This window comes from Uloborus diversus, chromosome 5, assembly GCF_026930045.1.
Source record: "Uloborus diversus isolate 005 chromosome 5, Udiv.v.3.1, whole genome shotgun sequence".
Lineage (NCBI taxonomy): Eukaryota > Metazoa > Arthropoda > Arachnida > Araneae > Uloboridae > Uloborus > Uloborus diversus.
The window spans coordinates 159482450-159500529 of NC_072735.1; the positions used below are offsets into that span (position 1 = coordinate 159482450).

Consider the following 18080-nt stretch of genomic DNA (forward strand, 5'->3'; position numbering starts at 1 on the left):
TTAAAATTATGCGGCAGTGAATAATTGCACCTCATTAATTTTATTTATTTATTTATTTTTTTTTTGAACAGATAATTGGCAGAAAATGCATAAGGAATTTGGATACTTAATTTTGTAAAGCAAAAAAAAAAAAAAAATCCTTCATAAAATCAATTTTTCCTGATTTTTTTGTAATTCCCTGACGTTTCCCTGATTAATAAAGTTCCCTGACTTTTCCCTGATCTCCCTGATCTGTCGCCACCCTGAATCAACTATACAAAAATTTCGGGATGAGTTCCGATTTTAGAAAAGAAAGTCTATGCTCGGTTTCCTCTTGAACGTACACTATCTGAACAAGAGCCTGCTCAGCATAAGGAATGGGTGTGAATCTCAATGAACTCGATTCAAGACCTTTATTGGTCAATCGATTCCTCTGCGAATTCAAGTCATACAGGAATGACCCAACTGCTTACTAAGAAAAGATTTTCAATTTTTTTAGAGGTGTTCCCATTATTTTATGTACTACATCATTATATTCAATACAATGAGTTTTAAACTTTTACTCCTATAAATACAGGGGCGGCAAATAGGGGGGTCAAGAGGGGGCGGTTGCACCCCCAAATTTTTTCAGAGGAATAATAAAAAGTGAGCAAATTCAACTTACGTAAATCGCCAATCAAAGTTGAAGAAAAACAATCTTGCTGGTTCTCCGTAATGGTTGAAACTTGACACATTTCCAGACAAGAGCAAGTATTTTCCGTTTTTTAAATTATTAGAAATTCATCAAGCTTTTACCGGCCTTTTCGTAACAGAAAAAAAAAACTGATGAAGAATCATGGTTAATTTTAACGAAAGACGTAATTTCCTCATATAGGCTAAGTATATCGTTCTTGTGTGCTCTGCATAACGATGGTTTATGAGAGGCCGTGCAGTGGTGTGGCTGTATGATTTTCATAAGAAAATGCCGTGGTATTTTACATTCATTGTTACGCTCATACTTTAAGTGTGACTATTTAATGAGTGTTCATCACTTTCTTCCGCTAGAAACACATTTCAGCTGCTCATGCATAGTATGCTTTCATAGATACTCTTTAAAAATACATACTATTTTTGAAAAACATATCTCGCAACAACAAATATCTTTTCTGGGGGCTCTTTATGCAGTCTCCCCCTCCCCCCATACCATGATTACTTGCTGTTAGCCAATATGTGTTTTGTTCCATACTGAGGTAATTCATGTTTAAGAAACTCGACCCCCCAAATGAAATGCTGAAATGCCGCCCCTGTATAAATATATCAAATGTTAGCAAAATTAAAATGTAAATCTGCTCCATTCTCAAACTAAAATGGACACACAAAAAAAAGGAAGCATAACATGCACCAAAATATAAAATTGCTTCAATTTTAAAAATATTAAGTTAAATATTTCCCTATCATAACTAAAAACTAGTATTCTTTCTGCCACTGGGAGTTATATTTACTACGGAATTTTAAATATTTTAAAATTCCAGCATCCCTAAGCACTGTGAAAACTCTTATATTTTGAAAGACATTTAACCTTCCTAACGGTCCTGGGTCATGAGTAATATTCGTGAAATTCTTCCCCCTGATTTTTTTTTTTTTTGTGTACTTGCCATGCAAATAAAGTGCCATACCTCCTATCAATGACTAGCCCTGTGCCTTGAACCGTTTGACAATGAACATTTAGCATCAGAAAAATAAGTGTAAAATGCTTTTGAAACATGCTTAGTAGGGCGTGAAAAGACGTTCAAAACCATCAGAGAGTTAAATAGCCTTTTAGAAAGACTCTTTTTAAGTTTAAAAATGAACTTAAATAAAGCTATTTTTTATTACTCAAGGTAACTATCTTTAAATACTTGATTAAAAGTAATAATATAAAGATTCTTGATTTTAATACTTTAATAATTAAAAACTAGCAATAAACGTTTGGAAAGGATGAAAATCACGAGTTTATTTGAGAATAAAATAAAAGACTTACCCAAAAAGATACCAATCATATGCAAGAGTCAAATATGCAATTTCAACAGCTGACAAGCTTGCATGAGCTCTACCATCAGCCCATAATGATATTCGCAATAATGAAATGAAAAGTGGTGTGCGATCCCATCCAGATATGCAATGAATTAAAATACTAGAAGTATCTAAAACAAAGAAAATATAATCACTATTTTTGCATCAATGTGCAAAGGCAAAACTCATAAAAACTCTCAAAGCAAATAAAACAAAAAATCAATCTTGAAATAACGTTTAAAAAATCTTGAAAAAAAGATTGCTGAAGCACATGCTCTGTAATCAATAAAATTTCAGAATTGGTAAAATACCATTTAGGAAAATAGAATGTCATTTAATCTTTACAAATAATAAAGCTGAAAGTCTGTGTCTATGGATCTCGGTTACCTACAGCGCCTAGACCGGTTCGGCCAATTTTCATGAAATTTGGCACAAAATTAGTTTGTAGCATAAGAATGAGCACCTCCAGGCAATTTTTCGAAAAATTTATTTTTTTTCTTTTTCTATGATTTTATTTTTATCACCATTGGTGGATTTAATTCCTCTGCACTGAGCAAATTATCTTGACATGGACAAGCAACTTATATAGCATATTGACAAAAAAAATCCATCATCCTATATTTGTAAATATACAGACGACCAAAAGACCTAATTTTCTACTACGGGAAAAAACGTGCAGGTACTGCATGTAAAATTTTTTTTAATACAATAACATATAATATAGTACATAATGCTGCAATATTTAATTAGATTTTTTGAAAAAAATTAGCAAAAACTCTTGTTAACTGAACATAAAGGTTAAAAGGAAAATATTCACAGCACTGAACGTACTCTGAGAGTAACTATTATACAGTAACTAAACAAAGAAAATTAAATGAACTTCTGAAATACACACCCACTTAAGACGAAAAAAGTCGACTCAATTTTGGTAAGAAAAAAAGACTTAAAATGATTTTAAAAAATTATTTCATTCCTTGAATCATTGGATGAAAAATTTATTTCACGAAATGTATCTGTTCCTGTGCAATTGCAAAGCATTTAATTAAAACTTTATGGGAGTGCATTCGGATTTTTGATATTCTAATGTAGTATTATTTGATCTGAAATTTAATAGCTCTGGAACATTTCATTACATGTAAACATGCTTCTAAAGCATTAGAATACATCAGCAATACTTAGTCATTTAATCGAGGGTCTTGATACAAAAACCAGGTAAGTCCAAATTTTTCTCAGTTTGTATTGGCTGATGATGCTATTTGTTAATCTTACTAAAAATGAGCGAGTCTGGAATTACCCGTTTCTTGCATTAAGGCTCTCAATTTGACCTCAAATATGACAGTTCAATTATTTATTCAAACATATCAACAAGGAACTTTTCTAAGAACAAATATTTCTAAAAGGTGCCCCAAAATAAATGCAAGATTTGAAATTGCCACCATTTTTGTTGTAAATTGTTGGCAGCCATGAAAAAAGAACAATTTAACAACTGAGAGTTTAGGGTTAGTAAAAATGGAGTGTTATGCTACAATACAGCCAGTGAAACATTACTACATAACGCCTTTCCTAGTCGCATACTCACGTTTCAGTGATCAGAATTGGCACCCTAGATCATGTGATTTCATTTAACATCATTAGATTTCTTCTTATGGGATTATTTGAAGTCAAAGGTCTATGTCAACAGGCCCACAACCACCTGTTCATTACCATGGTGCGATATCGAAGGCCAATAACACAAACTGCTTGACCAGCCTCAACTTTCATCATTTTTGAAATAATTGTTCAATAATGAAAACGCATTACTGTATAATATAACGCTCCATTTTTAATAACCCTAAACTCTCAGTTGTCAGTTTTTCCTTTTTTTTCAGGGTTGCCAACAACTAACTACAAAAAAGACAGCAAATTCAAATCTTTCATTAATTTTCGGACACCCTTTACATTCAAAGAGAACTAAAAGGTCAAATATGGCAAACTTGCAACGTTGATAGTAAAACTATTTCTGCCAAGATGTCTACTCTTGTTTGATGGTTGTGTCGCAATTGCCGATAAATAAAATCAAACACTTATGTCAAGCTAAGTACTTATTCTTTAAAGAAAGTTAAATTTTCACAGAATTCTCCATCCTTATATTATAATAATCACTCCTAACAAAAGAAAATTAGGAAGTCCTTCCATAACTATTAGTATCCTATTACACAATGCTTCAATTTTCTGATAACTTAAAAACCAATAGTATTTTATATTCTTATGACGGAAAACAACATTTAAACTGTTAACAAAAAAAACTGATTGTTAAAACATACATAGATATCCTAAGAAAAGAGATAATTAACAAAAGAAACATTACATTTCCAAAAACTTAATTCTAGGATTTTTATGCTTAAACGTAAAGATTGAGAATTACAGCTCAGGATTTCTATCTGAAAAAGTTTAGAGAGACAGCAGAAATATTTGAACACTAATTCTGGTTAATTTTATGCTGCTAACATTTTATGCATAATCAGAGCTGCCAACTTTTGAAAATCTGAATTTGTAGCAGAGTTTTGCGTGGAGGGGGGGGGGGGGGGGGACAACACTTTTAAATAACAAATTGAACAGACACTATAAATAAGTAATGTTCGAAAAATCCTGAAAGTAACCTCCCCCCCCCCCCTATTTTTAAGAGCAAGCTGATAAATTTAAGGGGGTAGGAGTTAATCGAGGTTTTTTGAACTTTGTTTTTTGTGTTTTGTTATTTCTAAGTTTTGCGACAATTTTTAAACAAGTGTTTTCCTAATGTCATCACCTTGGAGACTGCTCATTTGCACTAGCGTCTTGCCAAGGTGGAAGGAATGAATCCCCAAAACTGGCGAATGGCTTTTTTTAATGTATGACTTGTTTCTTTACTTTTTTTTTAGAAAAGTAAATCTGCACATTGAAGGGGGCAGTAAAATTCTAAAAACCTTCTGATATACAGAGCAGAAAATGTTTTTTTTTTTTCTTTTCTATGAAGGAGTAGCAAATGAAAAAGTTCAGCAAAAAATACGAGAACATCTTACTTTTTGTTGAAAGAGGAACGGGTATAATCAATAGAAGTGTTACTTTCTGGATTTCCATTGGGACAACTAACAGTTTATGTTGAAAAAATATTAATTTTCTTATTATTTTGTCAATTAATATGATAATTTTTGAACAAAAATTTGGAACACTTGTTAGAGAGCATGCATTATCATCTTTTTAATTAATAACATGGACAATATCTGTAAAGGTTGAATTTTTTTTAGGATTACTAAAAAAAGAAAATCAAATTTTTGGATTCCTTTTCGTAACATCGTAGTTTAAGGCTGTAGTTCATAGAAACTATTTTTTTGTAGCAGTTGGCAGCTCTCTTTATAATCACAAGTCAAAATTCAAGATCATTTGCACAAAAATTAAAAAATAAAACTAAAAAAAAGTTCATTTATTTTCAATATGTTTTTTTTTAAATCAAGATAATCATCAGAGTTACTAAATAAGTTTACATGAAGAAAACTTAGTAAAAAATGTCATACCTTCAACAATGAAAGTTAGAAGCAATTTTAAGTAGTTTTGAGTTAATTTGACTAGATCCCACATCTGAAAAAAGGAAATTTTACTGGTTCTATTAAGAAAGAATGAACAAGAAAAGCTCACTTGAAATATTAAAGGGAAAGATCAAGTTTGAAAAGAACTGACACAAATCAAATATTTTAGTTTCTACTCGTATTTTCAAACTAAAATTAATATATTGTATGAGAATATTTCAGAATGAAAATTCAGTGGGACCTCAGAAATCCAACCGAAATGGGGTGTTGAGAGCTGTTCCGCTTCTGGAATGTTTGGACTTATCGGGTGGCCTATTTAAACTCTTGTTATTAGTTCTATAGTGATCTGAAAGTATTTGTTTTAAGCCAAGAGGACCCGCGAGGGTCATTTTATGACCCCAAGCCTTCTGCAAATAGTAATTTTCAAAAAGTAGCCACCAGTTCATTCTTTTCTTATCAAAAGCTGAATTCGGTCCCCATCTACCTTTTGGTAGCAGTTTGAACGGATTTCAAGTTTTTGTGCTCCACTAAAACACGCTCAATCAGTTACTGGGGTCATAAAATGACTCTGCGCGTCCTGCCGTTTGCTCCACAGATCAACTATTAAGAAAGGCCAATGCAAATCCAGTCAAACTTCCAAATAGTGGACTCTGCCATGACCAGAGTTTATGTCCGTTAACGGGGAGTGTCCACTATTGGGGGAGTTTGAATTTACAATAACATTTTAATTTTTTATTCTAAGCCTAGACATAGTGTACAATTTTAAATTAAATTAATAAGTAGACTTATATAAGTGTACTTACCCAATAAGTAAATAATCCGTTGAATTTTTCGGGAAAATAAAATAGGAAGGCATTTTTTATGTATTACATAATTTATACAAAATGTGATTGGATAATTTCGTAAATTCTACTCCATAAAGTTTCAGATAGTAGCAAAATGTAGCCCAATCCGCTACTTTTCACTAAATCTGGAAATACTGTGCGGATTCCTCATCATCGTCTGGAGGGAAAACACACGGCGCCAACGCTCATCTCCCAAAATTCAGTGGGGGGGGGGGGGGGGAGAGAAACCCCAAAGTAGCACGAGAGTTTTTTTGAATGAATTTCTCTCCCATGCAAACTGATAAGGCAAAGTACTGTGTAAAATAAGAAAGACTTTTTTCTTCTGTTTTTTGCTGAAATTTTGTGCATGAAATAAAAACAAAACTTTCATAAGTTTCGACTTAAAAGTTTTTCGACTTGAATGGCTCTTTTTCGGAGCAAAAGGGGTGTTAATCCTCTTATCGGTACTGGTTGGCCCCAGAACATCCTAAAGGAGTAGAAAACACTTCTTGCCACAAAAGCAGTGCTGAGTAAAATCTTACCAGACACAGAAAAATAAAACGAAACTCTGCTAATTATGGTCCTCTAACGGCCGTGTCAGCTAACGAGGAGTGAAATACATTATATGCCCATCTCGAGGGTCTGGGGATTCAGAAACTGTCCGCTAACGGGAAGTGTCCGCTATCTGGGAGTGTCCGTTAAGGGAGGTTTGACTGTATTTTGTTTATATCTCTTCAATATTGCAGTTATTTCATGTAAATAGTAGCTAATACCAATACCATACGAGGAAGAAGTAGATCAATTTCCAACACTTTTTATTGAAATTGAGTAACTGTTTCATCAATGAATAATATAAACCTAAAGATGTTTTAGAATAGAAATTCTTAGATCGTGAACATTTCAGCAAATATGATACAAAGTGAAAAAGGGTGCAGATTTCTTAAATTAAGGGAATAACTCTGATTTTTTCACTGCAAAATATAATTTCAAGTGAAAGTAAAGTGAAACGAGATTGCCTTGAATGTGGCGATCTTTTCTTTCTTTTTGATTTTAATTAAAAAATTAAACATTTTTACCATTAATTCTACAAGTTTCTGCATCAAAAATATCAGTAACACCATTATAGTTGTTATAAAATTTGTAAAACTGATCTAAAGCATTATTTTTTTTTTTACCATTTTCATATGTGCCCAGGCTTGTTAACATGCGTGTTAACCTTAATGAACAAAATGTTTTGCTTTAGAAGTGACACATGTTTGCGATTTCTTAAGTACATTTTTTTTGTTACACTTCAAAAATATTTTAAATAAATATATGTGAGTCAATTGCAGGACAAAATGTCTTTTTCTGTTGAATGACCACAAATCATTTTATTTTCAACTTAATATATTTGTTTTCAGAAAACTACATCGATAAAAAGTATAACTGAAATAATTTGAAAAAAGCTAACCGAAAGATGCCTGAGATTAGAAAATTTAAGAATTAAAATCCAAGTTCTTATATGGAAAAATGGACTAATACAGTTTTAGAAAATTTATTTGTTCATTAGAAAAGATGTGTTGGGCAAGCAGATGCTCAGGGAGAAATTTCGGAATAATTACACAGAAAGAGTAAGATTTGACAGCATTGGTACCTTCAGACTTGCAACCTTTACAATTGTAAGTCTTTACAGCATTGAAGAATGAAAAATTAAATTTTTTTTTTCTTCTAAGTCTTAAGAATACTAAGAGAACACATAAAATTTCTTTATATGCTTTATAAATCCTTTCGTGATTTCAGAAGTTCCTAAACATTTACAACAAAAAGCAAGTTGGTTATTAAAAGATTTTAACTTCGATTTTCAGAATTTAAGGATCATAGTAAATTAGATTAGCATCCCATTTTATAATTGCAATAATTAAAAGTTGAACTGATACTAGTAGAGAATATTCTTACTTTGTAATTACACCATTGAATACCCAATGATGATGCAACTGAATCAGATGGTAATCTTAATGGCGAATCAACATAACTCTAAAAAAAGCAAATTTAATTATGCAAGCATTTTACAAAATAAACATAGCATTAAGTTAGTTCTAATGTTTTTTTGACACAAGAGTCTAAATAGGCAATACTGCATCAAAGTTGCATTAAATAAAGAAAAAAAAATCAAAGCCTTAAGAAAACTAAGCCACATGTTGAACACGCTATCAGACAAGAAAATGATCAGGTAATAAAGATAAATTAGAAACACAGAATTGGATGCAACAATATTTGAACACAATGCAATACTTTTTCTTATCATATCTTATTTAAACTCGTGTCTAAATAAAGCAACTTCATATTTTGAATAAGAGATTGAAACTACATATTGCACATTTGAGGAAGAATGGAAACATCTTTTTGGGAAGGTATTTTATAAGGTTGAGGACACAGGGATGAAAAAAATTAACAAAAACACATCAGTTCCTTTTCTGTTTGCACATAACTAATCATAAATAATACTTTGATATTATTTTCTTTTCATTCATAAACAGCAATCTACAATTCAGAACCTTTCTAATCTAATATCTAATTTGCATCGGTCTAAATTGCAAAATAAAGGAAACTGTCTACTTAATACACATTAAAGCAGATATTTGCAGTTAACTAGTACAGTAAGGCCAATTTCCCAAAAAACCAGCAGGATGGTTCTAGGTTGATTGTAATTAAAAATTTAAAAACTTCTTTCACTGGAATCCCACAACAGTTAAATCAGCAAATCTTTAATTGCACGGAAAAGTAGAAAATATAAGATAAGGAGAGTTCCAAGTATGGAGGTTTTGAGTACCATTAAGATTAAAATTCTGCTGTTTTAATCTCATATCCGATTTACAGCATGCTATTTACAGTAATTAAACAATTTAACGTTTTTAGCACTTAAATAACAAGGACTTGAAACCTACCTTTAGAGAAAAAATATATTTCAATGGTTGCTGTTTACAAACATATTTTACTAAATTTAGGCTAGTCATTGATAACAAACAAGCTTATACGTACCTTTAGGGGAAGAAGATAGTTTTCACTTACATTAGTAATCAAGACTACAAAAGTACTTTCAAATTAACGCTTTCTGTGACTAAAAGGGGAGTGGGTGAAAAATGTTGGGGAAAAAAAGGAGACATTTATGGAGAGCACCTCATCGCAGAAAATGAGATTTTTTAACACATTGGGTTTTAAATGCTTGATAAGTTTTTGACAAGTCATGACAAAAACGCTAATTTGCAATACACAAACTTACGTTCTTGCAAAAAACAATTAAAGCAAGGGTATAGAGTTATAGCATTTGAGAAAGATTTCTCACCTGCTCCCAGTCGAACATCAAACCTTGAGCAACATAATTATTGTCTTTAAACTTCTTAAAAAATTCGCAGCCTAAAAATATAAATGTATGTAACTAATGCAATGCTTACAAATCATGAGCCGTTGCAAAGATTAAAAACAAATTACCTGGATATGGAAGCTGCATTATTTTAAAATCACAGTATCTGTTCTCTTTGTCAACTTTTTCTGATGAAGTAACCCTAAAAATAAAGTTTGTGATTTTAATAAATATTTTAATCAAGTTTCTGGATAAATTTAATTTAAAAAATAAAGAATCAAAACATCCGACATGCATAAGAAAGTAGAATTACTCGAGCTGATGTAAAAATATAGAGGTTATAATCGATAAAACAATTAGTCTGGTTTGAACATTTCAATTAAAATGCTACATTTATGAACTTAAAATTTGATATAGAGTAACTATCAGGAGTAATACAGTAAAACCTATAAAGTTGACCACCTTTGTAAGTTGACCACCTGTCTATGTTGACCGCTTTTGTCAGGAACGGAATTAGTCATATCTTGTATAATGAAGGAAAACCTCTGTAACTTGACCACCTTTCTATCTTGACCACCTGTCTATCTTGACCACTAATGTACCCCAAATTTGGTTTGGAGTATTGTAAAAAACCCTTTGTAAGTTGACCACTTAATTTATTTTTTAAAACTTAATTTAGCAAATTATTTTATTTTATTATTATTTTTCTTATAGCTTTCCAAGAATATTTTTGATGTCAGACAAGCATTTTACCAACTAAATAAAACAGCAGCATAACTAAACCTCCTTGTAAGTTTAACCCCCACATTGAAAAACTACTAAGAACCCTTTAATTCTAAAAAATTGTTTTTCTTTTGTTGTTCTATTTGAGATTACCTTTTGTTCTCTCTGGTCAATGAAAACATGTGTCAGTAGAAAAGTTCAAAGTATTTTTTCCCAGATTAAAATTAATTGAAAGGGAGAAATCCAGAGAAAATTAGCTGACACATATGGAATTTCCAAAACTAGTGTCTAATAAGTGCACCAAATTTCAATAAGGAGTTATTTGTTGAAAAGTAGATCATCATGGTTATAAATGTATTAAATGTATATGAGAAAAAAAAGGGAAAAATTTGTTATTTTTTATTAGCTATGAATTTTTAGGAACTATTAATATCAAATACCTTTTTATAAACAATGATTTTTTTTGATCAATTTACTGAAATTTTAAATTTACATGACACATTATACGTCATTTTGAGAAAATAACCTCCTAAAATATTTGAATAACATTTTAAATTATTGTTTCAAAGTAGTGTTAAGCAATGAAAGTGAGTTGAACGGAAAGAGTAAGTGTCAATTAGTCAAAAAATGAATACATGGTGCAAGAAATGACAAAAAAAAAAAAATAATAATAAATCATTACCTATAAGTTGACCACCTGTCTAAGTTGACCACCAAAGTACTGCACCGCAAGTGGTCAACTTACACAGGTTTCACTGCAATACCTTGTTAACTTGTACGTAACATTTACATGATTATTTGGAGGGTGTGGGGGGAATCCCAATAGTACAGATTTCTTTACTTCTACCAATAGCTCCACTGTTAGTTCCAATATTTGAATGAATTTAAACCCTCCACTTAGTTCAAATACCCCCTTAGCTCATATTTGAAATATTGTTAGTGAAATTTAAAAATCTTCTCTCACTCGTAAGAATAAAGCTTAGCCTCAAAAATTTATTTGAGATTATTTGATGTAATTTTATTATTTATCTCAATAACTTTGAGACATCTAAGACAGTTCTATTTTTATTTAAAGCTCAAACAAATACTTAAAATGGTTACTTTAAAACCAGTTATAGTAGAATGAAATTTTATAAAACAAAATGCTAAAGGATCAATGAACATTTTAATCTTACTTAGACAAGTTTGAAATTTTATAAAAAGATGCATCTAAAAAATTTAAGAAACACATGGCTTATCTCTTAACAGAAAAAATACTTGTGGTGAACTAATTAACCAAAACTAAAACCTAACTAAGTGCACCAAACTTAGTGAAGTTAAACTAAGTACACCAAAACCGAAAGATAAGGTGAACTAAGGTACCTTTCAATCAAACTAAGATTATTTTAAATTAATTTAAAATAAAAGTATTTTTGCATTGGTTCAAAACTTTTCAATTCTGCATCGACTTTGAAAATTGCAAATAGAAATTCTTAATGTACTGCATTATTTCTAGATATCCAAGGGCGCCCATATGCAAAATTTCGAGGGGGGGGGGGGGGGTCTCTCAGATATTTTCCCCATGGTTTAACAGGATATTTTCCCCATAGAAACAGATTTCAATACAGATGAGAGTTATTAAAATTTGACATTTTTAATAACTTATTCGTTAATTGCGGGAGAAGAAATGTTTTTAAATTTTTGCAAAGAAAAAAGCACTAAAAGCAAGAAAGTTCTAATTTCAAAGGGGGGGGGGGGCTTGAGCACCCATTTGCCCCCTCCCCCCATATGGGCGCCCTTGCAGATATCTGTTAATTACAAGATGTTCAGTATAAAAAATTAACAAATAATCATTGTTATTATCACTATTCACTAACTATGTGACCTAAAAGAACTTTTCCCAAATGATATTTCAACACCTAGTTTGTTATCTAAGGCCAAAAAAACTCATTAATTTGACTTTTTTCTGAACATTTCTTGTAAAAAATCTATTCTGAACCACACAAAAATCCATCAAATTTATTTTGTCTTAGAAACAGTGAACAAACAATTGCAGTCTCATGATATACATCTATGAATTTTACTTACATTGAATTTATAAAAATCTTTAACAAATGTTTCTAAAACTTGCTCAGCTTTGGTGTGCATCATAGATCTAAATATAAGTAAATTTTAAGAGCTAGCCATGCTGTAAAAACTTCATTACTTCCGTTTCATTTAGTCAAGGGTACACTAAGAGGTGAAAAAACTGACTGACCACAGAATGTGAGAACATGAGTCATTGAAATTCTTCCCTTATCTTTAAACATGGAAATGTATAGAAAATTGAACTGGGAGGAGAGGGCTTTCACCCTCAAAAATACCTGTTAATTACATTAACAAATCAATACAATTTGAATTGATATTTACAAATTTGATCCAAATTATTAAAATAACTTCAACACATTTAAAAGAGAAATGAAAAATGTAAAAGTAAGAGAAACAAAAACTTAAATGCAATAAAATTAGCGGTAAAACGTTTTCAAAATTAAAACTAATAAAAACGTATTTGAGATCAATGATGCCTAGTTCTTCCGTTCATCCTTAGCCCTCTATTGAAAATGCCATCTCTTGATTTTTCATTTAAAAAAAATTTTGCACATCAAAAAGAAAGTAAAATTGCTTCTTAAATAACATTCATATCTGTAAATAAACACTTGGTTTTGCTGAATTCCATAGATTTTCAATTGTTAATAATTAATGCAACTTATGCTTCTTTAATTATAGTTGTCATCTAACAACAGTACAACTTTTATGTCACAAATAAATAAAAAGAAAAAGTTCATTGTTTGGTTGTTTGTGGACTTTATTTTAACATCCTAATTCAAATAAAAACCTCTTTGACAACATTTTATCCATAGCATCAAAAAAAGGACAAAAAAAAAAAAAATAAATAAATAAATAAATAAATAAATAATAAAACAAAGTTAAAATTCATTTATATCACTTACCTAAGTCCAAACTTCACTTTTTTATTTTCTACCATAAGATCACAGATATAACTGACTGATAATTCTTTCAAAAGTTTGATATCCTGACTTCGTCTATCCGTTGATAGTGCTCCATTACTAAATCAAAATTACAGGCATAACTCATAAAAAAACAAAATAATCATTGTTTTGAACAAAAAACATTATTTAAAGGTAAATAAAAGATTGGTTGCCATTATAATCAAATTACAATAAACAACTTTATGGGGAGAATTAACTTGAATAAATTATCATACACAGAAATGAAAAGAAAAGAATACTTTAATACTTTTTACTCTTAATTCTATTTCAATACTCTATGGAACTATAGGACCTCCAGACATCTTCTACAAACAAAGAGACGTCACCTCCCTTACTTACAGATGATTGAAGGGGAAGAACCATTTTTCGTGGAATTGCCCCAATACATTTTAATCAGAAGAAACATTTTGAAAGAAAAAATAAAAGGTGAAAGCCTTTTAGGCAGCATCTATTGTATTTGCAGTACAAACTTGTACTTTTAGACAAGATGAACACATTTTCAGAATCTTAAATTCTTGCAAAGAACTGGAAGAACGTTTTAGTCACATATGCTACTTTCAGAAAATGGAAACACTCCAAGTTGAAACATTGGCAATTCTGATAAAGCTTAACAAAATACCTTAACTAAATTAAGTTGAAAAAGAACCAAAATTTATATTAATGATTCATTCTTTCATTCAAAATTATTGTAGAAAGTATGTTATGAACAATGATAGCATTCATTAACAAAGAGAGATGAAAATTATAGATATTTACTAACAAATATATAATTCATAGATATAAAATTGTAAGTTCTCACCTTGTATACAGAGAGCTATTTTTCTCCTCAATGTCAGAGTTGGTATATGCTGCAAATGAACAATATTTAGGGAAAACTATTGTTACAAAACAAACCATGTGAGCAGTAGAACACATAAGAGAAACCAAAAAACCAACTGAATAAGGAAACAAACTTGCTAAATTATCTTTTTAAACATGGCATCACAAATATACCCATATACACACTACACAGAGATAAAACTTTTAACGAGAATCAACTTATGCAGTCTTACATCTTTTCTTAAAAGGGGAAAAAAACCTATTTCTAAAGTCGATTCCACAAAAAACAAGCTTATTTAACCAATTATTAATTTTAGTAGAGTCTCAAAACTGAACACCACCGCGGATTACTGAAAACTCAGATTATCCAGAAAATCCTTCCAGATTAAAATTTTATACTTTTTGATTAAGTAAGGAGGAGGAGCACCTTTTACTTACTTTTGTACAAAGAAGAGAAAATATTGTCTTCAAAAAAAAATAATATCACTGAAATTTCAGCATAAATTTCGCTTTTAATATCTCTAAATGAATTTTGAATATTTTCTTCACAATGTCTTTGTACGTATTTATGTGTGCACCCAAATATGTATGCAACCAAACATGCATTTTGACAGTGCCTGAATCCATTTTGATATGTTTTGTCCATTACGTCTGTTGGATAATTTGCAATGCATTTTTGTTCCAAGTGAATGAAAAGTCAGAATATCACTTATTTCTTGTTTATAGAAAGTTTCACACGAGCAATACACGAGTTCAAGGACACGAGCAAATAGGACATCTTTTATTCGCAAAGACCATCAGCACATTTTTAGAAGTTGGATTTTCTAAACATACTGGTTTAGTTTTCATGCAGTTTATGGGGGTTTTTTTTCTTTGTGATTATAAATTAAATAAACAGAAAACCGTAATTTTTGGATCCACTTTCGTAATGTTGTAGTTTAAAGCTGTAATTCGTAGAAACTACAATTTTTTCGTAGCAGTTGGCAGCTTTGTATATATATAGTATCATTCATACAGTATAGATAAGTTCTGAATCTTCTGTTTTTAGTCCAATCGGGTAGTCCAAAAGGCAAGTTATGTTCGTTGTGGTTAATCAATGTCAAGTTATTATTTCCAAGACATCTCTTAATCCATATTTAATAATCGATGAATATTTCATGTTACTTAAGGAGTGTTGTTGCAACAAACCTCTCAATGCATTTTTTGTTATATACTGCGTAGTTAAATGAGTTAGACTTTCATGAAAAATTTCCTTTCAGATTTTAATGAAAATTTTTTTAGAACTAAAAAATGTATCTGAACACATAAAGTAAGCACCTCGAATTAAGCGGAACCTTGAACTTTCGAGACTACTGTATAATTAAGCATTAATTACCTGTGTTCAGTGTAAGAAATAAATGGTTGTTAATTGCGTTTTATAACCAAAAATTTTGATTTGAAACCTAGATTTCTAACCTGAGGCGCTAAGTTTGACACCTAAAGTTTTTGATCACATTGAAGCTTTTCTTTACTGACTAATTATGATAAAGACCCACTATTGTCCCGAAGGACAAATTTTTGAAAGTAATTTTCAAATGTAATGAATTCAGCCTTAATTTTTTTTTTTTTTTTTTGTACATTACAAATATGCTATCGGAGCATACAACCGTTCATATTGGTAGTGTGTTTAATTTTATAAAAATTCTACTTGGATTCATATTTGATTCATTAAAAACAGGTTAGCCTATAGTTGGGGCTAACCCAACTTGGCAGTGTTGTGAAGGCTGCACAGATCCTAATCATAATATTAAAACAGTGCCATGTTAGGTTTGCCATCCTATTATTGGCTGTTCATTTTGATGCCCAGAAATTTATACTCTCTCTTAGGCTCCATCATGACTTCCTATATTTAAATCATCATTTATATCATTTCCTGTGTTTGTTTGGGACCATTATGATCCTGAATCCCAGCGCCCATTACAGTATGTACTGATCCTTAAGTCTACTTTTTTTTGGATTTTCCTCTATAACTTGTTTAGAAGAAGCTTATTTTAAATATCTTTAGTCATATCACATTTTTTGAAGGATTTTTTTTCCAAATTCCAATTAAATGTGGCTGATAAACACAGGATGCAAAGACATATCATATGTTGGTGTAGAAACAATGTGTGATTTGTCGCTAAATAAGCTGCATGAATGCCAAGATCCAAAGCAATGAGCTGCATTTTGATAAGCTTAAATGATTTTTTTTTCAAATGAAAACAAATAACATTTTTAAAGTTTATGAGCTCCATACATAAAATATTCACTATCTTGAAAAATATTGAACCTTGAACACAGAAGCAACTTCAATGAACAATTTAATTCTGATAATAATTTGCAGCAAAGGATAATTTGAAATGAAAACATATGGCATGCCAAAGCAGATCAAGTCTATCTGAACCTAATAAAGATTTACGGAGGTCCTGAAAGGGCTTAATTTCATACAAAAAAAAGAGTGGGAGCTCTATAGTCTTCAAAAATTATTTTAATAATGCATAAGTCTGAATTTTGTCCAATATGTAAAAATTCATATAAATTTGAAAAAGGGTGCAACAGTTGAACTCCCAAGCAAATAAGCCCAGTTCCATGTATTTTACAACAGCCCTATTAATTCTTAATATATACAATAGTTTATTTTCTATACATTTTTAACAAATTTTGCTTTTTAAAGAAATCATTTCCACAAATAACAACCTTTTTGAGTCGCAATATTTAAACAATGATGCAAAATCTTCGAAATTTTAGCTTATTTTTCCATTTTTAAACCATGGCTAACCAAAGCTCATCTTTATCTTCCTAAACTTTCACATTAACCCACTGTATCATAAAAGGTGAACCTCAGCCACATAATATTAGCATTTTTTAAAGCAAAGAAAAACAAAAGTGCAGAAATATTCAACCTACATTGATATCTTTGGCACTTACCATTAAAAATGCAACCAGATACGTCCCGAAACAACATTTCTCCACCACATGCTAGTGTAGCTGACCTACACACAAACTAAATAAAAGAAATTTTGATATTAACAGAAAATGAACACACTTCATCTGAAATTTCGAATAATGCATCTTTAGAATAAAATTTTAACACACATAATATGAAACTTTGAAAATACTTAAATAGGGTCAGGTGGGGTGGAATGGGTATGTGGGGTGGAAGGGTAGTTTATTAATCTTTTAAATTACAGAATAAAAAAAAAAATTTTTTTTTTTTAATATTAACACTCATGTTGTTTACAATAGCTTGACTTTATTTTGGTTCAAGAAAAAACTGAATGGAAACAGTTTAGTGGCAGACTTGTAAGTTACATTGTAAATCAAAACTGATATTGTTGAAACTTTGTTTTTAGGATTTTGTTGGAATTCAGATAGCATTCTATTGCTGTTATTATATTAAAGGAAGTCTTTGTTAACTGAAAAATTCAGAAGAGAAAAATTCCATAGATTTTAAGAAATGTTAAAATAGGGTGAAATGAGTATAATATTAGGTTTACTGACATAGGCTGTGGAATTAACATTTTTTCTCATTAAAGGTTATTCTCTGAAGTAAGTAGTTCATTTTATCAAAAGTTTTACATTCTGAAATCCTTATGATACGGAGTTGCTTATGGTTGCACTAAATCTGGTTGAACGGAAGATATCTTTAAAGAATGGTTCAAACTTTTCGCAAGGCATCTGAAAAGACATGCAAGCCAGCTGACCTATGAAACTGTAAAGCATGCAATCGATAATGAAATTATCATTTGCCTACCGCCTAATATGAATCATACCA

The 18080-nt window shown here is 30.6% G+C and overlaps 1 protein-coding gene across 2 annotated transcripts in view; it reads right to left on the reverse strand.

Moving 5' to 3' along the window:
• LOC129222880 (myotubularin-related protein 14-like) overlaps nt 1–18080 on the reverse strand; it is a 40066-nt gene that overhangs the window by 10453 nt on the left and 11533 nt on the right. For both annotated transcript variants that reach the window (XM_054857441.1, XM_054857440.1), the window contains exons 5-12: nt 17234–17309; nt 14268–14316; nt 13409–13525; nt 9845–9918; nt 9699–9769; nt 8312–8389; nt 5541–5604; nt 1979–2141 (exon numbers count right to left, since the gene is read on the reverse strand). In XM_054857441.1, coding sequence (XP_054713416.1) covers nt 1979–2141; nt 5541–5604; nt 8312–8389; nt 9699–9769; nt 9845–9918; nt 13409–13525; nt 14268–14316; nt 17234–17309 — 692 coding nt within the window. The remainder of the gene's footprint in view (nt 1–1978; nt 2142–5540; nt 5605–8311; nt 8390–9698; nt 9770–9844; nt 9919–13408; nt 13526–14267; nt 14317–17233; nt 17310–18080) is intronic.